Source organism: Erinaceus europaeus, chromosome X (genome assembly GCF_950295315.1).
Source record: "Erinaceus europaeus chromosome X, mEriEur2.1, whole genome shotgun sequence".
Taxonomy (NCBI): Eukaryota; Metazoa; Chordata; class Mammalia; order Eulipotyphla; family Erinaceidae; genus Erinaceus; species Erinaceus europaeus.
Genome location: NC_080185.1, coordinates 64,127,974 through 64,153,541, shown reverse-complemented (window position 1 = coordinate 64,153,541; position 25,568 = coordinate 64,127,974). Strand labels below are relative to the sequence as shown.

General features: G+C 38.6%; 1 protein-coding gene across 3 annotated transcripts; it reads right to left on the bottom strand.

Moving 5' to 3' along the window:
- Positions 1-1,105: 1,105 nt before the first annotated feature.
- Positions 1,106-8,381, bottom strand: TSPAN6 (tetraspanin 6). 3 transcript variants are annotated; one of them, XM_007538833.3, is made up of 8 exons: positions 7,992-8,381; positions 6,866-7,054; positions 6,286-6,360; positions 5,052-5,150; positions 4,436-4,570; positions 4,113-4,196; positions 2,580-2,690; positions 1,106-1,318 (listed from the first exon to the last, which is right to left on the bottom strand). In XM_007538833.3, the coding sequence occupies exons 1-7, from the start codon at positions 8,076-8,078 to the stop codon at positions 2,622-2,624; spliced, it is 738 nt and encodes a 245-aa protein (XP_007538895.1). In that variant the 5' UTR covers positions 8,079-8,381; the 3' UTR covers positions 1,106-1,318; positions 2,580-2,621. The 3 variants fall into 3 exon arrangements, with proteins under 3 accessions (XP_007538895.1, XP_060038686.1, XP_016050603.1); XM_060182703.1 differs by lacking the exon at positions 7,992-8,381 and adding an exon at positions 7,552-7,909; XM_016195117.2 differs by lacking the exon at positions 4,436-4,570 and having other exon boundaries at positions 7,992-8,172.
- Between the last annotated feature and the right edge of the window lie 17,187 nt (positions 8,382-25,568).

Genomic DNA, 25,568 nt, shown 5'->3' with positions numbered 1-25,568 from the left:
CCTCTTGGTAAGTCTCTCTCAACCGAGGTGAGCATAATGGGGGAAACTCAGACTTGGTTCTTTCCTTCTTGACTCTCAGGCCCACAGATACCCCAGTACATCCCTCCATTAACCACAGGCCATATGGCCGCAGATTCACTTATTCAAAGTCACCTTCTGATCACAGAAGAACACACCTTATCACACATTTCATCATACACCTCAGACCCCAGACAAGAGAAATTCCAAACTATATGGCTTTTGATATCCATCTTCTGTCTCACCCTACGGGTTTGACCCCTATGCTTCTCTCAAATACCTTTGGATAATTAAGTTGCTTGTGTTATGGAGAATAACTGTCTTGTATCTCATCAATTCCTGTCATACTAGCCCCCTACCTTAGGGGCATGCTGACTGTTAAGAAACCTGTAATTTCTGTCATATTTCAATAATTACCTCCATTGCTTTTCTATTTAACTCATGTCAATTTTGCTAATAAACGGACTTTAGGATTCTGGGACTCTAAGGACTCAGATTCTAGATTCACGCTGAGTCCCCTGGTGTCTTTTACTTCGTGTCACCCCTGTCATGAGCGAGAAAGAACCAGCCCATTACCTTTCCCCTGGAGATCACCCCGCCGGAGAGGGAGAGAGATACCCCAAAAAGATACAATAATTCTGACATTAAAATAATAATTAGAACCTTTAAACAACAGGGAAAATATAAACATCCATATAAACACCTTAGTTTGGAGAAAAATACAAAGTGTAAGTATGCTGCAGCTTGATATGTCACAGAACACTAATAGTGCCTTTTATTCTTAGATGTCTTAGGTCAGAGACCGTTACCACCATCTGGCAACTACTGAATTAAACAATGTGACTCTACCTATCAGCAGGAGAGAAACTAATGAGAACATTTGAACTTCTTGATGTAAATTACACAATCAAATCAGGTAACCTTGACTGGAAAGGGGTCACTTCAGAGGAGTCAATTTCCTTTCACACTTCAACAGAAAATTCAAGGGTCAATTTTCCATTTTATAAATACTACACCAAAATAGCAAGTTCACAGTGTCTTTCATAAGCCCCACCTTGAAGAAAAAAAACTCAAGCGGAACACAGCGTTGTTTTTACAATTTATTAGCTCTTCCAGTGTTTCAGGGGGAGAAAGAATTTCAATGATCTAGCATAAATGGGACAGAAGGTGGACAAAGAACATTAAACTAAAGTCTTCATTTTGTCAGACTATGGATACAGATTCATGACCTATAGGGGTCTTCGTTGGTCTTCCAGCCAGGCATTTTTTTTAATTCACATAGACAGGGGGTGTAAATATCCTAAAATAAAAGAAAAAAAGTTAATTTACTTTTAAACCAAATTTCATTAAGTATCTTTTTATCTTCATAAATCTAATTGTTAACAGAGACCTTGGTGTGTTCCAATATGACTCAAACAAAATGTGAAGAATGCATCTGGGAAGTGGTACAATGGATATAGCATTGGGATCCTAAGTATCAGGTCTTGAGTTCAATCCCTGATATCACATATGCCAGAGTGGTACTACGATATTCTCTCTCTCTCTCTCTTTAGACGTTCTATTAAAAATATGAAGAGTGTCCCAGGGATTATTTAATTGAAAATGTGAAGAGTGTCCCAAGGATTATTTAGGCAGCAACAGTTTTTTTTTTTTTTTTTTTTTTAGATTTTTATTTATTTATTAGTGAGAAAGATAGGAGGAGAGAGAGAAAGAACCAGACATCACTCTGGTACATGTGCTGCCGGGGATTGAACTCAAGACCTCATGCTTGAGAGTCCAATGCTTTATCAACTACGCCACCTCCCGGACCACACAGCAGCAACAGTTTTTTATGTTTTACTGTTCAAATACATAAGTTACTGAAGCAGATGTTTTACCCCCTAAAACCCGAGTCCTGGTTAGGCCAGATGAATGTATGCCTCTAACAGTGGCCCATCATGAATTTATGCCTCTAACAGTGGCCCATGATAGCACTGTGAAACATTAAGTAGGTAAAACAATTAGGGAAGGGGGGTTGGGCTGTAGCGCAATGGGTTAAGCCTACGTGATGCGAAGTGCAAGGACCATTGTAAGGATCCCAGTTCGAGCCCTGGCTTCCCACCTGCAAGGGCATTGATTCATAAGCGGTGAAGCAGATCTACAGGTGTCTCTCTTTCTCTCCCCCCTCTGTCTTCCCCTTCTCTCGCCATTTCTCTCTGTCCTATCCAACAACGACAACAACAATAATAACTACAACAAAAAACAAGGACAACAAAAGGGAAAATAAAACTATTTTAAAAAACAATTAGGGAAAATACTAATATCATTTAATTATAGAGTGTATTTGTTATCTAGGAACTTCACAATAAGGACACTATTGGAATTCACTTCCTTTCACTCTAAATTCAAATATGTTATAAAGTAGACCACCTAGATCCCTCTTGACTATGCCTAGAATATAAAGCTGATCTGTCTATGCAGGTCTAACACAACACCTACAAGACTTGAACATACTAAATAAAACCTCAGCAAAAGTGTATAAACACCAATACTGACAAAACTGAGGACCAAAATGTACATACCTTAAAGTTGGAGAGGAATTGGCCCGTGTTATTCTGGCTATACTATACTATCTCATACTGGTTATTTGTTATGGCACGTGACAGGCAGTAGGCTAGGAAGATTCCAATCAGCTGCAAATAAAAAATAAGCAAAATTAAATATAGTGAAAGGCTTAAAGAGCTCAGGATACAGGTGAATACTCCTGTAACTTCTAATTCATGAATAATTTCCTTCCTTAAGGTCAACTTCCTTCCAAATACAGTTTGACTCATAACATAGCCTCTTCTTCCAAATAACAGGCATATATTGAACTAGGGGTTGTATTATCTAAATTTTATTTTATATTTTCTTTGTTTTTTGTTGTCGCTAAGGTTTAATCAAGTCAGGATGACTTTTTTTTTTCCACAGAGTAAAAGAGCTAGAGAAAGGGAGTGAAAGATTCCAGCACTGAAATTTCACTTCTTCTACTGATCTAAATCTTAATAGTATGGGAATTTTATGCAGTTCATCAAGCAGTTGCAGTCCAAGAAAGAAGGCTCCAGCAATGTTTTAGAATTTTGATTCCAGCATAAAATAAGTTTCCCATCCCATCATAATTTTGTTTAGCAGCTGAGGTATGATGCTGAAAAGCTGACATGTTAAGAAGGCTTCCGATTTTTCCATAGTTAACTACTTCCAAAAGATATATATTGCCCCAATTCTGAGGGGCGGGGTGTTTTGTTTTGTTTTGCTTTTGTAGTTTCAAGTCATAACTGGTCAGGCAAAATGGGAATAAAACCTTTACAGAACTTTGTATTTGTGAAAAGGATTTAAATGATATCCAAGACACTATAAAATTGATAGACTGAAACACCCATCCAAATAAAAATATCAGAGTATAAGCTATACATATATATCTATATCTATATAGATATATGTCTCAGTTGGGGAGAAATAGCACATTAATTACATACCCAACAGCTAAGTCATTTTCAGATTCGGTCTGGATCCCCAGTACTACCATATGTTAGATATAAGCAGTGCATTGGTCTGTCTTTATCTCACTCTCTCTTGAAAGATGCTGTTTAAAGTGTTTGAAAAATAAACGTTTCTATACTATGATGAGCAACCGAGTTTCATGAAATCCTGACTTCTTAAAGAATGCCCTCACTACCCAGGTCCATGAAGCAAAATCTTGAAGCCTTTAAAGCAGAAAATTTCTAGCTTTGGGAGTCAGGTGGTAATGCAGGGGGTTAAGCGCATGTGGAGCAAAGTGCAAGGACCAGAGTAAGGATCCTGGTTTGAGTCCCTAGCTTCCCACCTTCAGGGGAGTCACTTCACAAGCAGTGAAGCAGGTCTGCAGGTGTCTGTCTTTCTCGCTCCCCTCTGTCTCCCCCTCCTCTCTCCATTTCTGTCCTATCTAATGACGATGACATCAAGAACAGCAGCAATAATAATGACAATAAAAAAACAACAAGGGCAACAAAAGGGAATAAATACTTTTAAAAAAGAAAGAAAATTTCTATCTTAAAACTATACAAATTATTAAATGTTTCCTAACTACAAAGATTTACCTGAAAGCAAGCAACTCCAAAAGAAATTCCTGCGACGACTCCCATTTCTGACTCTATAATGGCGATCACCTTTACAAAACAACCCTAATGGGAGACAAAAGCACAGAATAACCAATTATAAAAGTATTTTTGTTCCTCTATCTCTGTAGAAAGATGAGTTTTTACACTCAAGTCACAAAATTTCGACGTGTTTTTAATTTACTCAACAAGAAAATATCTGCTTTGCCTACTTCAAATTATGTGTATTATGTATTTTGAGTAAAAATGAAATTGATTTAACTCTGTATTAATATTTTCAAATAAAATTGGAAAAGGTTCCTTACTTCAGTGTTTACTTTATCTGTATCTTTCTGTGGAGAACAATCTTCAATTTTACAGCAGCTCTTAGGAAATCCTTTTCCTAAGTAATAGTCAGTGTCCTTCCAATCAGTGTAATTGGTGACACCACAACAATGTAACTGAAAAAAAAAATAGAAAAGTGTTTACAGTTCATATCATCTCTTTGTAGCTATATATTTAATCATTTCATGTTGCCATTTGTACTCAAAACATCATTTATTATATTCAGTGATCTCTGGTTTATTATTTTAAATACTGTCCTCTACTGATACTTGTCTCTAATAATAAACATTTGAAATTTTATATAAACCACTGTGCTTTTTCACTTGCCTTCATTTGGCATTCAGAATGAATGGCTGGTACTACTAGTGAAAAGCAGACGGCACACACGTAAGAAGAATGAGTAGGAGGAAACAGGTGTTACCTAGTATCACACCACACTTCTTTCTAAAGACATATTGCCATTTTTCTCCCTTTAGATTACAATGAGAGTATAGTATAGAGTATAGTATAAGTGACAACATCCTGTAGCCAGGGCCCTATCTTCTTCTTTAAGGAGGTATGCTCTCTTTTGAGAATTCATCACCTATGATCACTTACCGTTTTTTGGATCTTGTCTACTACAGCGCTTCTGTAATCTCCTGTAGCATTATACTGTCTTAATGCCATTTTATAATTACTCTGAAAGTTGTTTTTAATCTGCAACAAATGAATATGCTGTCAATAAAAATTCTAGAAAAGTCATTTTAGTTTCTAGGTCAAGTAAGAAACAACTACATCTGAATCAGATTATTGACAGAGGCAGCATGAATAATTTTTATGGTCCAATCCTGTCATTTAAGAGATATATTGAATAGTTTATCTAAGGGGCCTATTAAGCAAAACATTACAATAACAGAAAACCAATATAAATTCAAAGTGCTATGGGAGCATGTATTTATTCAAGTGTATAACATATGGAATCATCTCTCTCCCTGCAAAGTTATAAGGTATACTATATCTGCTTTAGTAAGGACTTACACACAGAAAAATAACTAGAACTATGAGAAATTTTGAGTACCTTTAATTTTCTTCTGGTAGATATCGTTACAATTTTTTCAATTTTATTTTTTTTTACTTTTTATTTTATTTATTTTTATTCACATATATCTAGAGGGGGGAAAGACAGAGGGAGGGAGGGAGAAACAGATAGACAGGCTGACTAACTTAAAGTGCATCCTCACCACTTGTGAAGCTTTCCTCCTTCAGGTTGGAACCCAGGGCTTTAACCCAGGGGCCCTTGTGCACTGTAATGTGTGAGCTTAGCCAGGTGTGCCACCACCCAGCCCCTCAGTTTTATTTTATATTAGTTTAAAAGTGACCTAGAATTTTTACAAGGAAGGTACATATTAAGAAAGTCTTAAACTAACCGTGTAAAAAATTTTAACTATTAAAAATTGTCTTTGACTACAATGTTTAAATCAATCTTTTTTTTCAGAACATGTATTTTAATATCAAAGTTTGAGGTCATGTGATAGCACAAAGTATAAGGCACACAAGTCATTATGCATGAGGACCCATATTCACAAGGGTTGGCACAGTGCTGCAGTGTGTTTCTTTCCCTCTTTTTTTAAACACAAGTCTGTTCGTTTGGTAGAACAAGGAAACTGAGAGGGGTTGGTGAGACAGAGTGGGAGAGATAAAGAGAAATTGCTCTCCTGCAGGTAGAAACTGGGAGCCTGAACCTGAGTGCACATTGTAACATGCAGACCCCTTCCCTCTCTTTCCCTATTCTGTCTCTGTAATAATTAAAATAAGTAAATACATACAATAGAGTTCACAAACGCAAAGTTACCTCATGTCGGAAAACAAATCCTACAATGGCAGCAACCAATTCAACCAAAAAAATGAGAGTCAGAAACATGGCATACTGTGAAATAAAAGAAAGGCCAAGTCAGCAAAAATATGTCATATCTGCAATGAAAATCAAAAACACAGAAGTTGTCTGCTCAGTCATCTTTGTGTATATTTATTGAAAATGGCAGGGGAAACACAACAAAGGCTGGAATTGGCAGATGAACTGAACTTGGTAATATTTCAGAAGAAACAGGAAAATAGGGGCCGGGTGGTGGCGCACCTGGCTGAGTGCACATGATACAATGCATAAGGACCCAGGTTTGAGCCCCCGGTCCCCACCTGCACGAGGAAAGCTTCATGAGTGGTGAAGCAGTGCTGCAGGTGTCTCTCTGTCTCTCTTTCTCTCTATTCCCCCTTCCCTCTTGATTTCTGGCTGTTTCTATCCAATAAATAAAGATAAAAAAAGAAAAGAAACAGGAAAATAGTAAAGGGTCCTGATCAGTTCCAGGAAACAAAGTATACAACTTATCAGACTTTTCTAAAAGCAAGAATTAATTCTGAGGAAAACAAGGACTCACCAGTTTCAGCATCCATGCAGAAGCTCGGCAGGTAGCAATACAGCCAAAGGTGCCCAAAAGAATTATGACAGTGCCCGTGCCAATCAGCACGAAGGGGACATTGGTGGCCTTCTCATTTAAAAGAGAAAAGTAATTCTCCAGGCTCACCTTCCCCCAGGTGCCAATGGCAAGAAGGACAATACCAGTAATCTATGTGAGAAATGAAAAAATATAAACAGTTACAGGTTGTATAAAGCAGCATCTTCAAACCCCAAACCACTAAGTATTTCAGAACAGTTGGTGTGAATATTGATTTAGCAGTCTGTGGCTGTAATGTAATACAAGAGGAAGGGCAATAGTTAAGGATAGGAAAGAGACCTGCACAGAGCAGGCTTTGATACAGTCTACCTGGTTGTCAAGGTAATCTAAGCAAAACCAGACAAGAAGCTAGAGAAGGCATCATAACAAAGTTTTTAAATGCAGTACCAACTTTCTTAACTATTTCACTCCTTAGCTTTTAAATGCAGTACCAACTTTCTTAACTATTTCACTCCTTCCTGGAAAGGAAAAAAAAAGTGTTTCAATTATGAGTGCCAGGAACACTCCTCTCTCACCTCCCCCAGTTTAGAAATGAGCACAGAGTATATAAGGATGTGTAACAACAACAACAACAAAATTGGCTGAAGAGGAATAATCACCACACTTACCTAACACTCTCCTCTTATGAAGCAGTGAAAAGAAAAAGGACTATTACACAAGCAAGACTTCAGAAAAGTCCAGCAAGCCTTGCCTCTCCAACAGTCAGGAAACACCTCTATGTATTGTGGGGGTGGGGTGGGGAGGGACTGGGGTGGAATGGGGGCTATGCAATCCCTTCTTTACACCCAGCATCTAAGTTGGGGCACATCTGGGTTCCGAGCTCAGCCTATAGGCTTCCAACCTCGCACAAGCAGCCCTGGAGTAGACATAAGGTCCAGGTTCGGCCCAGCAACTCAGCGCCATTATGGGATTTCCAAGCAACGACGGCCGCCCAAATCCCCACTGCACCCCACTCCCCACTCCCTATCTAAAGCTTCCACCCCTCATGGTTACACTCCTCCCCCTCGCCTCCTAGCCGCCGGGATTCCAGTCCCAGGGCGTTCCTCACCCAGAAGATGAAAGTGTAGATCAAAAGAACACTCTTAAAACAGGTAATGACTGGTTTCGTCTGCAGTCTCCGAGACGGGGACGCCATGACGAGCCCCAATCCCCTGCCCCACAGCACAGAGTAATAGGAACAAAGTTAGCGAGAAGCGGAGCCCCCGAGTCACCCCCGGAAACTGCCGGCAACTTACGAGCGACTGAGAAGAGCCGGAAACACTGTACAGTTTTCTAGAGGGTAAAGTCCGCAAGGCTGCCTGGAAAGTGATGACAACTTCCAAGCGCCCCCTGCCGAAGGTTACTGAAAACTATATACAAAGGTTCTAGTGTCGGAAATTTCTTAGATCTTCATGTGGAGTTTTCTTCAGGCTTTGTGTTTGGGTTTTTTTTGTTGTTGTTTTTTTATGCTTTAAAGAATAATCCCCGCCCCTGCCCCGACCCCGCCCTTATATTTTTAACATTGTATCTATCACCAGCAGCGCCAGCTGCGCTTTGAACTTCGGCCTTGCACAAGGCCACTGGTGCCCTAGAAAGAAAGAAAGAAAAGGATTGTGTTACTTAGCAAAATCCACACAGAGATATATTTCCAAAGAGAAACAAAGCAGATTGGCTTGCAGTCCATGTTTATAAACAAAAATGGAAAGAAAGTGAAATTATCAGAGTAGTGGGATTAGCTGATTCTCTTTCCTCACTTGGACTTTTCAGTTTCTGAACTGGATCCAAATAATGGAAAGTAACAGAAAACTTAAATCAGAAGGATCAGTAGAACCATATAGAATAAAGTTACTTTCTACATCTGTAAAATATGGATGCTATGATCCATAAAAAAAAAAAATTGCATTTTGCAAGTGCTTTTTGCCAGGCAGGTGGAAATAAGTGCATACATTTGAGCTAGACAAGTAATGGTTAATTCTAGTCCTTCAGCTTTTCTTTCCCATCAAATCATGTATTTAGATGCAATCATCTTTCATTGTTCTATATTGTGAACAGTTTTTTTTTGTATTTTTATCTAGTCAGGCATGTATTAAGTTCTTATTTCTCAACTAAAGTATAAGCTCTTTGAAGCAAAAAATGAGTGTTGTATGAATATGTGTTGTTTCTATAATAAAGATGTGATTAAATGACACTGTCCTATCCCTCACATCATCACTGACATAAGCATTGATGAAATTACAGTGGACATTGCTGTCATAAAAAGTCCTTTATAAGTGGAAGGAAGGTGGGGGTCCAAGCATCTTAAAAATTTGCTTATAATCTTATACTACAAAACTTGAACACAGGAAACTTCCATTTAACTTGGTCACACAGAGCTTCTCTGTGCTTTGAATATTGACCTAGGACCAGATCCTGTAGTGTCATGCCAGACGGCTAAAGTTCAAGGGAGAAACTAGAAAGTATTGCACTACAATGTTTTGCTTAAAATTATATCCTTTTCTAATCTTGTTTTTCAACTTCGGCCTGAGAGTGAGAAATCCTAAAATGTGAAGTATCTAACACAAAAGTATATAGACTAAGTAAATGGTACACCTATAAACACTGAAGCAAGGTTTCGAAGTAGACACCAAGTTTGAAAGTATCAGCTGTGTCATATACAGGAAATGAGGCTAAATGGTTCTAATATGCAATGCTTTCTCCCTAGGCAAAATGACTAAGGGGTATTTATATTAAACAGCAAGTTCAAAGGAAGTCTTGCTAATTTCTTGATCTTAAATGGAAGTTTTCTTTAAAACATAAGTTTGTACTATGTCCAGAGATATATTTTGATTGTGAGCTACAGAACTCTATGGCTAAAGCAAAAGAAAACAGTTTAAGCAAAGTCATATCTTCTTTCCAAGAATGTGTTGATTTTGCTCCACTCCCTTCCTCTGTCACTCACAATGCAACTTTGTCTGAATAACAGTTAGTGCCAAATTAAACCAAAGGTTAGCATGACATTTAACATTCATATGGCCACAACACCTTACACTAGTGCTGCTTATATTGCTCTAATTTTTTATTTTTATTTATTTATTTATTTATTGTAATCAGAGCCATCCTCAGCTCTACCTTCTGGTGGCTCTGGAGACTGAACCTGAGACCAACAAGCCACAAACAAATACTACACCTCTGCTACTTATCCCTTCTGCTACTCCAGCAAAGACAGAATTTCAGTTTAGTTCAAAGTTTAACCTGGATCTAGGTTCAAGTCCATACCAAAGGGGTGTATAATTCCATCTACTACATGTAGATGCAATTCTCCAAGGCTTAAGATAAGTTTACTTATAAAAGTATTCATGACTGTAACATGGAACACTAGTTATGTAACAAACACTCCATCATCACTAAGCACTGAATACATGTCACTTTATGCATACATCACAAAGGCCCCCATTGTGAGGTCAGATATGCAACTACCTTCATTTTACAGCTTCAGAGGGGCTAAGTAATTTGTCTAGCCTTAGTACTCCCAACTGCTATGTTTTGTTTTTTATCAGGTCTACCTCAGCTCTGGCTTATGGTGGCTCTGAGGACTGAACTTGAGACCTACAAGCCACAAGCAAATACTACACCTCCTTATGCCCTCTGCTACTCTAGCAAAGACAGAATTTCAGTTTAATTCAAAGTTTAAACTGGATCTAGGTCCAAGTCCAGACCAAAGGCATACATAATTCCATCTACTACATGAAGATACAATTCTCCAAGTCTTAACATAAATTTACTCATTAAAGTGTTCATGGCTATGACATGGAACATTGGTTATGTAACAAAAGCTCCACCATGGCTAAGCACTAGATACATGTCACCTTATGCATACATCACATCCCCCTCAACCCCCCATTGTGAGGTCATATCTGCAACTACCTTCATTTTATAGCTTCAGAGGGGCTAAATAATTTGCCAAGGCTTAGTCTTCCCAACTGCTATGTTTTGTTTTTTATCAGGCTATACCTCAGCTATGGCTTATGGTGGCTCTGGGGACTGAACCTGAGACCTACAAGCCACAAGCAAATACTATACCTACATATCCCCTCCGCTACTCTAGCAAGACAGAATTTCAGTTTAGTTCAAAGTTTAACCTGGATCTAGGTCCAAGTCCAGACCAAAGGCATACATAATTCCATCTACTACATATAGATTCAAATCTCCAAGTCTTAGGATAAATTTACTCATTAAAGTATTCATGGCTATAACATGGAACATTGGTTATGTAACAAAAGCTCCACCATCGCTAAGCACTGGATACATGTCACCTTATGCATACATCACTTCTCCCTCAACCCCCATTGTGAGGTCATATCTTCAACTACCTTCATTTTATAGCTACAGAGGGGCTAAATAATTTGCCTAGGCTTAGTCCTCCCAACTGCTATGTTTTGTTTTTTATCAGGCTATACCTCAGCTATGGCTTATGGTGGCTCTGGGGACTGAACCTAAGACCTACAAGCCACAAGCAAATACTATACCTACATATCTCCTCTACTACTCCAGCAAAGACAAAATTTCAATTTAGTTCAAAGTTTATCCTGGATGCAGGTCCAAGTCCAGACCAAAGGGGTATATAATTCCATCTACTAAATGTAGATTCAAATCTCCAAGTCTTAAGATAAATTTACTCATTAAAGTATTTATGACTGTCACATGGAACATTGGCTATGTAACAAAAACCCACCATCACTAAGTACTGGATACATGTCACTTTATGTATACATCACAAAGCCCCCTCTCCCATTGTGAGGTCATATCTGCAACTACCTTCATTTTACAGCTTAAAAAATGCTAAATAATTTGCCTAGAGTTAGTCCTCCCAACTACAGTTTTTCTTTTTCTTTTTTCTTTCTTTCTTTCTTTTTTTTTCTTTTTTTTTTGAGTGCCTACCTCAGCTCTGTCTTATGGTGGCTCTGGGGACTAAACTTGATACCTACAAGCCACAAGCAATTGCTTCACCTCCTTGTCCCTTCTGCTACTTCAGCAAAGACAGAATTTTAGTATAATTCAAAGTTTAAATTAGGGGTACCTAATTCCATCTTTTTAAAAATTTTTAAAGAATTCATATATTCATGAGATAAGAGAGAAAGAAAGAACCAGATATCACTGTGATACATGTGCTGCAGGGGATTGAATTTGGGACCTCATGGTTGAGAGTCCAGTGCTTTATCTACTGAGCCACCTCCTGAACCACACCTAATCCCATCTACTGCATGTAGATATAATTCTCCAAATCTGAAGATAAATGTACTCATTAAAAGTAATCATGACTTTAACATAGAACATTGATTATATAACACACACTCCACTATTGCTAAGCACTGGATACATGTCACCTTATGCATACATCACAAAGGCCCCCATTATGAGGTCAGATCTGCAACTACCTTCATTTTACAGTTTAAGAGAGGCTATATAATTTGCCTAGGCTTAGTCCTCCCAACTGCTGTATTTTTGTCTTTTTTTTTTATCAGAGTCTTCCTCAGCTCAGGCTTATGATGGCTTTGGGGACTGAACCTGAGACCTAAAAGCCACAGGTAAATGTCAATGCCATACCTGCTTACCCCCTCTGCTACTCCAGCAAAGACAGAATTTCAGTTTAGTTCAACATTTAATCTAGATCTAGGGCCAAGCCCATACCAAAGGGGCATCTAAACCCATCTACTACATGTAGAGATATTTCCCCAACCCTTGAGATAAGTTTACTTATTTAAGTATTCATGACTATAATATGTAACATTGATTATGTACTAATTACTCCATGGGTGATAAGCATTGGATACATTTCATCTTATGTATACATCACAAAAGCCCCAATTATGAAGTCAGATCTGAAACTACCTTTACTTTTAAGCTTCAAAGGTGTTAAATAATTTGACAAAGCTATGTCTTCCCAACTTTTTATCCCATCAACATTGGAACCCAATAATACGTTGCCGCTACCATACAGTTGCCTTGACTAGGAAAAACCTTAAGACAACCATACTCGGTTATTTAGCCATGAACTAGGGTCCTCTGAGCCAGGAAGCACTAGGATCATCATTTTCCTTAATGTCCCCAAAGTTGATTTTAATTAACCGACATGTCAATATCCCAATCACATAAGAAGTAGCCCTTCTAATTCAACCTCTTAATTTCCCTATTTATTATTACAAAATAAACAAATACATTATAATTCATGATTTCACACTGCATATTTAGTAAGAATTTGCATTCCTAAATAAATAAGAATTTGCATTCCTTCCCTAATACCCTCCTGTAACTTCAAGATTAAATTTAACTGTTGAGGTAAGAGATAGCATAATAGTTTTTCAAAAGACTTTTATATTTGATTCTCCAAATTCCTATGTTCAATCCTTGGTGCTACAATAAACCAGAGCTGAACAGTACTTTGGTGAAACAAGCAAATAAAAGTTTAAACATTTTTCTTTGGCATTTAAAATATCTTTAACATCCCAGCAAATAATATATCAATATATTCCCTACAACATTCCTTTCTAAATAAAATTTTTCAGGGGCATGGCAGTGAACCCACAATTAAAAAAACATATTACCATGTGAAGGGACTAGGGTTAGAGCCCCTACTCCACATCTGCAGGGGGACATTTCACAAGAGTTGAAGCACATCTGCAGGTGTATTATCTTTCTCTTTCCCTCCTGACCTTCCCTCCCCTCTTAATTTTTCTGTCATTGCAAAAACAAAAGGGAAAAGGTGAAAATAAATAAAAATGAGGGGGAAAATAGCCACCAGAAACATCAGATGCATAGTGCAGGCACCTAGACCCAGCAAAGAACCTGTGGCAATAAAAAATAAAATTAAAAAAAGTATTCCAATATAATTACCTACTCAATGAACAGGATATGTAATCTACTTCCCAGTACCCAAACTTACATAAAATTCCTATCCCATATATAGGTTCAGTTCAGCCTCAGCTAATGACAACTTTCTCCTTCCTGCCCCCTGTTACCAACTCCATAACTTTCTTGAATATCAGTGGTCATAGACTGAGCACTCACACTAACTCAGATTCTTAGTCAATAGTATGGTACCTGGTGTCTGCTTTCCTCTCTACTTACCTATCCTACATCCTTCCTCTATGATGTTCAGAAACTACTGAAGAGTGAATTTAACAGGCTCCTGTGCCCCCTTTTATACTTCCCAGTGACCTAGGAAACAATGCTCAATTGATGAGCTCATTCAGTGCTTGACCAATCCCAGTTAAGCTCAGTGGTCATTGGCTCTCTATGGCAACTACTCAGTAGGCACTCAAGGTATGATTTTTTTTTTTTAATGTCTAAGTCATCTGAGTATCACACTTCCAATAAGGAAAATAATTAAGCTGAACTGCTGGATAATGTCTTAATGCATTACTACTATTCAGAAATCAGTATACATAAACAGCATTTCACCCATTATACACATAACACCCTTAACCATTTTTATTTTTATGTAGTGCTAGGGAGCAAACCCGAGGTGTTATGAATAGCTCTGTCACCCCATTACCCTCAGTTTTTTATCCATTTTTTAGAATCTATTCAATTACCTTTAACTGCCTATCAAAATTTAAAAGCATCTACCAGTTATTTTCTTAAAATCTCCTACTTTTTATCACAATTATTCTATCAATCATTTAAATACTCAACTTAAACATGATTTATTTATTTTTATTTTTTCTATTTACTTATTTTCCCTTTTGTTGTCCTTGTTTTTTATTTTTTGTTGTAGTTATTGTAGTTATTGATGTCGTCATTGTTAGATAGGACAGAGAGAAATGGAGAGAGGAGGGGAAGACAGAAAGGGGGAGAGAAAGATAGACACCTGCAGACCTGCTTTACCACTTGTGAGGCTATCCTCCTGCAGGAGGGAAAACGGGGGCTGGAACCTAGTTCCTTACACCAGCCCTTACACTTGGCCTTACACCACGTGCACTTAACCCGCTGCACTACTCTGCCCGACTCCCTTATTTTTATTTTTTCAAACATTTTTTCCTTTATTGGTAGAGTAATGTTTTACAGTCTCCAGTAAATACAGTAGTTTGTACATGCATAACATTTCTCAGTTTTCCACATAATGATACAACCCCCACTAGGTCCTCTACTTAAACATCATTTCGAGTGGCCAGGAAGGTGCCTTATCAGGTAGAACACAGAACTTACATCAGTGAGAAACCAAGTTCAGCCCCTGGAGTCGAATATACCTGATGGTGCCCTGGTATCACTTTTATAAAATAAATCTTAAAATGTCATTTTAAATAGGATAATTTGCAGGGGTCGGGTGGTAGCCCAGCGGGCTAAACGCACATGGCACAAAGCGCAAGGACTGGCATAAGGATCTAGGTTAGAAACCCCCGCCTCCCCACCTGCAGGGGGGTCGCTTCACAAGTGGTGTCATTTCAAAAACAAAGGGAAAAGATGAAAATAAATAAAAATGAGGGAAAATAGCCACCAAAAACATGAGATTCATAGTGCAGGCACCTAGACCCAGCAATGAACCTGTGGCAATAAAAAATAAAATTAAAAAAAATTATTCCAATATAATTAATTACCTACTCAATGAACAGGACCCAGTACTCAAACTTACATAAAATTCCTATCCCGGGAGTCGGGATGTAGCGCAGCGGGTTAAGCGCAGGTGGCACAAAGCACAAGGACCGGCATAAGGATCCCAGTTCGAACCCCGGCTCCCCACCTGCAGGGGAGTCGCTTCACAGGCGGTGAAGCAGGTCTGCAGGTGTCTATCTTTCTCTCCTCCTCTCTGTCTTCCCCTCCTCTCTCCATTTCTCTCTGTCCTATCCAACAGCGACAACAAAAATAATAACTACAACAATAAAACAACAAGGGCAACAAAAGGGAATAAATAAATAAAATAAATATAAAAAAAAAAAGGAAACTTAAAAAAAAAAAATTCCTATCCCATATTTAGTTTCAGTTCAACCTCAGCTCAATGAAAACATTCTCCTTCCTGCCCCCAGTTACCCACTCCATAACTTTCTTGAATATCAGTGGTCATAGACTGAGCACTCACACTAACTCAGATTCTTAGTCAATAGTATGGTACCTGGTGTCTGCTTTCCTCTCTACTTACCTATCCTACATCCTTCCTCTATGATGTTCAGAAACTACTGAAGAGTGAATTTAACAGGCTCCTGTGCCCCCTTTTACACTTCCCAGTGACCTAGGAAACAATGCTCAATTGATGAGCTCATTCAGTGCTTGACCAATCCCAGTTAAGCTCAGTGGTCATTGGCTCTCTATGGCTAACTACTCAGAAGGCACTCAAGGTTTGATTGTTTTTTAATGTCGAAGTCATCCCAGTATCACACTTCCAATAAGGAAAATAATTAAGCTGAACTGCTGGATAATGTCTTAATGAATTACTTACTATTCAGAAATCAGTAAATATATATATATATTAATTTCACCCATTATTCACATAGAAGCCTTAACCATTTTTATTTTTATGTAGTACTAGGGAGCAAACCCGAGGTGTTATGACTAGCTCTGCCACCCCATTACCCTCCGTTTTTCTAACCCATTTTTTAGAATCTATTCAATTACCTTTAACTGCCTATCAAAATTTAAAAGCACCTACCAGTTATTTTCTTAAAATCTCCTACTTTTTATCACAATTATTCTATGCCATCATTTAAATACTCAACTTAAACATGATTTATTTATTTTTATTTTTTCTATTTACTTATTTTCCCTTTTGTTGTCCTTGTTTTTTATTTGTTGTTGTAGTTATTGTAGTTGTTATTGATGTCATCGTTGTTACATAGGACAGAGAGAAATGGAGAGAGGAGGGGAAGACAGAAAGGGGGAGAGAAAGATAGACACCTGCAGACCTGCTTTACCACTTTTGAGGCTATCCTCCTGCAGGTGGGAAACCGGGGGCTGGAACCTAGTTCCTTACACCAGCCCTTACACTTGGCCTTACACCACGTGCACTTAACCCGCTGCACTACTCTGCCCGACTCCCTTATTTTTATTTTTTCAAACATTTTTTCCTTTATTGGGGGAGTAATGTTTTACAGTCTCCAGTAAATACAGTAGTTTGTACATGCATAACATTTCTCAGTTTTCCACATAATGATACAACCCCCACTAGGTCCTCTACTTAAACATCATTTCGAGTGGCCAGGAAGGTGCCTTATCAGGTAGAACACAGAACTTACATCAGTGAGACACCCTGGAGTTGAATATTCCTGATGGTGCCCTGGTATCACTTTTATAAAATAAATCTTTAAATGTCATTTTAAATAGGATAATTTGCAGGGATCGGGTGGTAGCCCAGCGGGTTAAACGCACATGGCACAAAGCGCAAGGACTGGCATAAGGACCTAGGTTCGAACCCCCGCCTCCCCACCTGCAGGGGGGTCGCTTCACAAGTGGTGTCATTTCAAAAACAGAAAGGGAAAAGATGAAAATAAATAAAAATGAGGGAAAAATAGCCACCAAAAACATGGGATTCATAGTGCAGGCACCTAGACCCAGCAATGAACCTGTGGCAATAAAAAATAAAATTAAAAAAAATTATTCCAATATAATTAATTACCTACTCAATGAACAGGACCCTGTACCAAAACTTACATAAAACTCCTATCCCGGGAGTCGGGCTGTAGCGCAGCGGGTTAAGCGCAGGTGGCACAAAGCACAAGGACCAGCATAAGGATCCCAGTTCGAACCCCGGCTCCCCACCTGCAGGGGAGTCGCTTCACAGGCGGTGAAGCAGGTCTGCAGGTGTCTATCTTTCTCTCCTCCTCTCTGTCTTCCCCTCCTCTCTCCATTTCTCTCTGTCCTATCCAACAGCGACAACAACAATAATAACTACAACAATAAAACAACAAGGGCAACAAAAGGGAATAAGTAAATAAAATAAATATAAAAAAACAAAAAAAGGAAACTTAAAAAAAAAATTCCTATCCCATATTTAGGTTCAGTTCAACCTCAGCTCAATGAAAACATTCTCCTTCCTGCCCCCTGTTACCTACTCCATAACTTTCTTGAATATCAGTGGTCATAGACTGAGCAGTCACACTAACTCAGATTCTTAGTCAATAGTATGGTACCTGGTATCTGCTTTCCTCTCTACTTACCTATCCTACATCCTTCCTCTATGATGTTCAGAAACTACTGAAGAGTGAATTTAACAGGCTCCTGTGCCCCCTTTTATACTTCCCAGTGACCTAGGAAACAATGCTCAATTGATGAGCTCATTCAGTGCTTGACCAATCCAGGTTAAGCTCAGTGGTCATTGGCTCTCTATGGCTAACTACTCAGAAGGCACTCAAGGTTTGACTGTTTTTTAATGTCAAAGTCATCCTAGTATCACACTTCCAATAAGGAAAATAATTAAGCTGAACTGCTGGATAATGTCTTAATGAATTACTTACTATTCAGAAATCAGTAAATGTATATATATATATATTAATTTCACCCATTATTCACATAAAAGCCTTAACCATTTTTATTTTTATGTAGTACTAGGGAGCAAACCCGAGGTGTTATGACTAGCTCTGCCACCCCATTACCCTCCGTTTTTTTAACCCATTTTTTAAGAATCTATTCAATTACCTTTAAATGCCTATCAAAATTTAAAAGCACCTACCAGTTATTTTCGTAAAATCTCCTACTTTTTATCACAATTATTCTATGCCATCATTTAAATACTCAACTTAAACATGATTTATTTATTTTTATTTTTTATTTTTTATATTTATTTATTTTCCCTTTTGTTGTCCTTGTTTTTTATTTGTTGTTGTAGTTATTGTAGTTGTTATTGATGTCATCGTTGTTAGGTAGGACAGAGAGAAATGGAGAGAGGAGGGGAAGACAGAAAAGGGGAGAGAAAGATAGACACCTGCAGACCTGCTTTACCACTTGTGAGGCTATCCTCCTGCAGGAGGGAAAACGGGGTCTGGAACCTAGTTCCTTACACCAGCCCTTACACTTGGCCTTACACCACGTGCACTTAACCCGCTGCACTACTCTGCCCGACTCCCTTATTTTTATTTTTTCAAACATTTTTTCCTTTATTGGTAGAGTAATGTTTTACAGTCTCCAGTAAATACAGTAGTTTGTACATGCATAACATTTCTCAGTTTTCCACATAATGATACAACCCCCACTAGGTCCTCTACTTAAACATCATTTCGAGTGGCCAGGAAGGTGCCTTATCAGGTAGAACACAGAACTTACATCAGTGAGACACCAAGTTCAGCCCCTGGAGTCGAATATACCTGATGGTGCCCTGGTATCACTTTTATAAAATAAATCTTTAAATGTCATTTTAAATAGGATAATTTGCAGGGGTCGGGTGGTAGCCCAGCGGGCTAAACGCACATGGCACAAAGCGCAAGGACTGGCATAAGGATCTAGGTTAGAAACCCCCGCCTCCCCACCTGCAGGGGGGTCGCTTCACAAGTGGTGTCATTTCAAAAACAAAGGGAAAAGATGAAAATAAATAAAAATGAGGGAAAATAGCCACCAGAAACATGAGATTCATAGTGCAGGCACCTAGACCCAGCAATGAACCTGTGGCAATAAAAAATAAAATTAAAAAAAATTATTCCAATATAATTAATTACCTACTCAATGAACAGGACCCAGTACTCAAACTTACATAAAATTCCTATCCCGGGAGTCGGGATGTAGCGCAGCGGGTTAAGCGCAGGTGGCACAAAGCACAAGGACCGGCATAAGGATCCCAGTTCGAACCCCGGCTCCCCACCTGCAGGGGAGTCGCTTCACAGGCGGTGAAGCAGGTCTGCAGGTGTCTATCTTTCTCTCCTCCTCTCTGTCTTCCCCTCCTCTCTCCATTTCTCTCTGTCCTATCCAACAGCGACAACAAAAATAATAACTACAACAATAAAACAACAAGGGCAACAAAAGGGAATAAATAAATAAAATAAATATAAAAAAAAAAAGGAAACTTAAAAAAAAAAATTCCTATCCCATATTTAGTTTCAGTTCAACCTCAGCTCAATGAAAACATTCTCCTTCCTGCCCCCAGTTACCCACTCCATAACTTTCTTGAATATCAGTGGTCATAGACTGAGCACTCACACTAACTCAGATTCTTAGTCAATAGTATGGTACCTGGTGTCTGCTTTCCTCTCTACTTACCTATCCTACATCCTTCCTCTATGATGTTCAGAAACTACTGAAGAGTGAATTTAACAGGCTCCTGTGCCCCCTTTTATACTTCCCAGTGACCTAGGAAACAATGCTCAATTGATGAGCTCATTCAGTGCTTGACCAATCCCAGTTAAGCTCAGTGGTCATTGGCTCTCTATGGCTAACTACTCAGAAGGCACTCAAGGTTTGATTGTTTTTTAATGTCGAAGTCATCCCAGTATCACACTTCCAATAAGGAAAATAATTAAGCTGAACTGCTGGATAATGTCTTAATGAATTACTTACTATTCAGAAATCAGTAAATATATATATATATTAATTTCACCCATTATTCACATAGAAGCCTTAACCATTTTTATTTTTATGTAGTACTAGGGAGCAAACCCGAGGAGTTATGACTAGCTCTACCACCCCATTACCCTCCGTTTTTCTAACCCATTTTTTAGAATCTATTCAATTACCTTTAACTGCCTATCAAAATTTAAAAGCACCTACCAGTTATTTTCTTAAAATCTCCTACTTTTTATCACAATTATTCTATGCCATCATTTAAATACTCAACTTAAACATGATTTATTTATTTTTATTTTTTCTATTTACTTATTTTCCCTTTTGTTGTCCTTGTTTTTTATTTGTTGTTGTAGTTATTGTAGTTGTTATTGATGTCATCGTTGTTACATAGGACAGAGAGAAATGGAGAGAGGAGGGGAAGACAGAAAAGGGGAGAGAAAGATAGACACCTGCAGACCTGCTTTACCACTTTTGAGGCTATCCTCCTGCAGGTGGGAAACCGGGGGCTGGAACCTAGTTCCTTACACCAGCCCTTACACTTGGCCTTACACCACGTGCACTTAACCCACTGCACTACTCTGCCCGACTCCCTTATTTTTATTTTTTCAAACATTTTTTCCTTTATTGGGGGAGTAATGTTTTACAGTCTCCAGTAAATACAGTAGTTTGTACATGCATAACATTTCTCAGTTTTCCACATAATGATACAACCCCCACTAGGTCCTCTACTTAAACATCATTTCGAGTGGCCAGGAAGGTGCCTTATCAGGTAGAACACAGAACTTACATCAGTGAGACACCAAGTTCAGCCCCTGGAGTTGAATATTCCTGATGGTGCCCTGGTATCACTTTTATAAAATAAATCTTTAAATGTCATTTTAAATAGGATAATTTGCAGGGATCGGGTGGTAGCCCAGCGGGTTAAACGCACATGGCACAAAGCGCAAGGACTGGCATAAGGATCTAGGTTCGAACCCCCGCCTCCCCACCTGCAGGGGGGTCGCTTCACAAGTGGTGTCATTTCAAAAACAGAAAGGGAAAAGATGAAAATAAATAAAAATGAGGGAAAAATAGCCACCAAAAACATGGGATTCATAGTGCAGGCACCTAGACCCAGCAATGAACCTGTGGCAATAAAAAATAAAATTAAAAAAAAATTATTCCAATATAATTAATTACCTACTCAATGAACAGGACCCTGTACCAAAACTTACATAAAACTCCTATCCCGGGAGTCGGGCTGTAGCGCAGCGGGTTAAGCGCAGGTGGCACAAAGCACAAGGACCAGCATAAGGATCCCAGTTCGAACCCCGGCTCCCCACCTGCAGGGGAGTCGCTTCACAGGCGGTGAAGCAGGTCTGCAGGTGTCTATCTTTCTCTCCTCCTCTCTGTCTTCCCCTCCTCTCTCCATTTCTCTCTGTCCTATCCAACAGCGACAACAACAATAATAACTACAACAATAAAACAACAAGGGCAACAAAAGGGAATAAGTAAATAAAATAAATATAAAAAAAACAAAAAAGGAAACTTAAAAAAAAAAATTCCTATCCCATATTTAGGTTCAGTTCAACCTCAGCTCAATGAAAACATTCTCCTTCCTGCCCCCTGTTACCTACTCCATAACTTTCTTGAATATCAGTGGTCATAGACTGAGCAGTCACACTAACTCAGATTCTTAGTCAATAGTATGGTACCTGGTATCTGCTTTCCTCTCTACTTACCTATCCTACATCCTTCCTCTATGATGTTCAGAAACTACTGAAGAGTGAATTTAACAGGCTCCTGTGCCCCCTTTTATACTTCCCAGTGACCTAGGAAACAATGCTCAATTGATGAGCTCATTCAGTGCTTGACCAATCCAGGTTAAGCTCAGTGGTCATTGGCTCTCTATGGCTAACTACTCAGAAGGCACTCAAGGTTTGATTGTTTTTTAATGTCAAAGTCATCCTAGTATCACACTTCCAATAAGGAAAATAATTAAGCTGAACTGCTGGATAATGTCTTAATGAATTACTTACTATTCAGAAATCAGTAAATGTATATATATATTAATTTCACCCATTATTCACATAGAAGCCTTAACCATTTTTATTTTTATGTAGTACTAGGTAGCAAACCCGAGGTGTTATGACTAGCTCTGCCACCCCATTACCCTCCGTTTTTTTAACCCATTTTTTAAGAATCTATTCAATTACCTTTAACTGCCTATCAAAATTTAAAAGCACCTACCAGTTATTTTCGTAAAATCTCCTACTTTTTATCACAATTATTCTATGCCATCATTTAAATACTCAACTTAAACATGATTTATTTATTTTTATTTTTTATTTTTTATATTTATTTATTTTCCCTTTTGTTGTCCTTGTTTTTTATTTGTTGTTGTAGTCATTGTAGTTGTTATTGATGTCATCGTTGTTAGGTAGGACAGAGAGAAATGGAGAGAGGAGGGGAAGACAGAAAAGGGGAGAGAAAGATAGACACCTGCAGACCTGCTTTACCACTTGTGAGGCTATCCTCCTGCAGGTGGGAAACCGGGGGCTGGAACCTAGTTCCTTACACCAGCCCTTACACTTGGCCTTACACCACGTGCACTTAACCCGCTGCACTACTCTGCCCGACTCCCTTATTTTTATTTTTTCAAACATTTTTTCTTTATTGGGGGAGTAATGTTTTACAGTCTCCAGTAAATACAGGAGTTTGTACATGCATAACATTTCTCAGTTTTCCACATAATGATACAACCCCCACTAGGTCCTCTACTTAAACATCATTTCGAGTGGCCAGGAAGGTGCCTTATCAGGTAGAACACAGAACTTACATCAGTGAGACACCAAGTTCAGCCCCTGGAGTCGAATATACCTGATGGTGCCCTGGTATCACTTTTATAAAATAAATCTTAAAATGTCATTTTAAATAGGATAATTTGCAGGGGTCGGGTGGTAGCCCAGTGGGTTAAACGCACATGGCACAAAGCGCAAGGACTGGCATAAGGATCTAGGTTCGAACCCCCGCCTCCCCACCTGCAGGGGGGTCGCTTCACAAGTGGTGTCATTTCAAAAACAGAAAGGGAAAAGATGAAAATAAATAAAAATGAGGGAAAAATAGCCACCAAAAACATGAGATTCATAGTGCAGGCACCTAGACCCAGCAATGAACCTGTGGCAATAAAAAATAAAATTAAAAAAAAATTATTCCAATATAATTAATTACCTACCCAATGAACAGGACTCTGTACCCAAACTTACATAAAATTCCTATCCCGGGAGTCGGGCTGTAGCGCAGCGGGTTAAGCGCATTTGGCACAAAGCACAAGGACCGGCATAAGGATCCCAGTTCGAACCCCGGCTCCCCACCTGCAGGGGAGTCGCTTCACAGGCGGTGAAGCAGGTCTGCAGGTGTCTATCTTTCTCTCCTCCTCTCTTTCTTCCCCTCCTCTCTCCATTTCTCTAAGTCCTATCCAACAGCGACAACAACAATAGTAACTACAACAATAAAACAACAAGGGTAACAAAAGGGAATAAATAAATAAAATAAATATAAAAAAAACAAAAAAGGAAACTTAAAAAAAAAAATTCCTATCCCATATCTAGGTTCAGTTCAACCTCAGCTCAATGAAAACATTCTCCTTCCTGCCCCCTGTTACCCACTCCATAAATTTCTTGAATATCAGTGGTCATAGACTGAGCAGTCACACTAACTCAGATTCTTAGTCAATAGTATGGTACCTGGTATCTGCTTTCCTCTCTACTTACCTATCCTACATCCTTCCTCTATGATGTTCAGAAACTACTGAAGAGTGAATTTAACAGGCTCCTGTGCCCCCTTTTATACTTCCCAGTGACCTAGGAAACAATGCTCAATTGATGAGCTCATTCAGTGCTTGACCAATCCAGGTTAAGCTCAGTGGTCATTGGCTCTCTATGGCTAACTACTCAGAAGGCACTCAAGGTTTGATTGTTTTTTAATGTCAAAGTCATCCCAGTATCACACTTCCAATAAGGAAAATAATTAAGCTGAACTGCTGGATAATGTCTTAATGAATTACTTACTATTCAGAAATCAGTAAATATATACATATATATATATATATATATATATATATATATATATATATTAATTTCACCCATTATTCACATAGAAGCCTTAACCATTTTTATTTTTATGTAGTACTAGGGAGCAAACCCGAGGTGTTATGACTATCTCTGCCACCTGATTACCCTCCGTTTTTTTAACCCATTTTTTAGAATCTATTCAATTACCTTTAACTGCCTATCAAAATTTAAAAGCACCTACCAGTTATTTTCTTAAAATCTCCTACTTTTTATCACAATTATTCTATGCCATCATTTAAATACTCAACTTAAACATGATTTATTTATTTTTATTTTTTCTATTTATTTATTTTCCCTTTTGTTGTCCTGGTTTTTTATTTGTTGTTGTAGTTATTGTAGTTGTTACTGATGTCATTGTTGTTAGATAGGACAGAGAGAAATGGAGAGAGGAGGGGAAGACAGAAAAGGGGAGAGAAAGATAGACACCTGCAGACCTGCTTTACCACTTTTGAGGCTATCCTCCTGCAGGTGGGAAACCGGGGGCTGGAACCTAGTTCCTTACACCAGCCCTTACACTTGGCCTTACACCACGTGCACTTAACCCGCTGCACTACTCTGCCCGACTCCCTTATTTTTATTTTTTCAAACATTTTTTCCTTTATTGGGGGAGTAATGTTTTACAGTCTCCAGTAAATACAGTAGTTTGTACATGCATAACATTTCTCAGTTTTCCACATAATGATACAACCCCCACTAGGTCCTCTACTTAAACATCATTTCGAGAGGTCAGGAAGGTGCCTTATCAGGTAGAACACAGAACTTACATCAGTGAGACACCAAGTTCAGCCCCTGGAGTCGAATATACCTGATAGTGCCCTGGTATCACTTTTACAAAATAAATCTTTAAATGTCATTTTAAATAGGATAATTTGCAGGGGTCGGGTGGTAGCCCAACGGGTTAAACGCACATGGCACAAAGCGCAAGGACTGGCATAAGGATCTAGGTTCGAACCCCCACCTCCCCACCTGCAGGGGGGTCGCTTCACAAGTGGTGTCATTTCAAAAACAGAAAGGGAAAAGATGAAAATAAATAAAAATGAGGGAAAAATAGCCACCAAAAACATGAGATTCATAGTGCA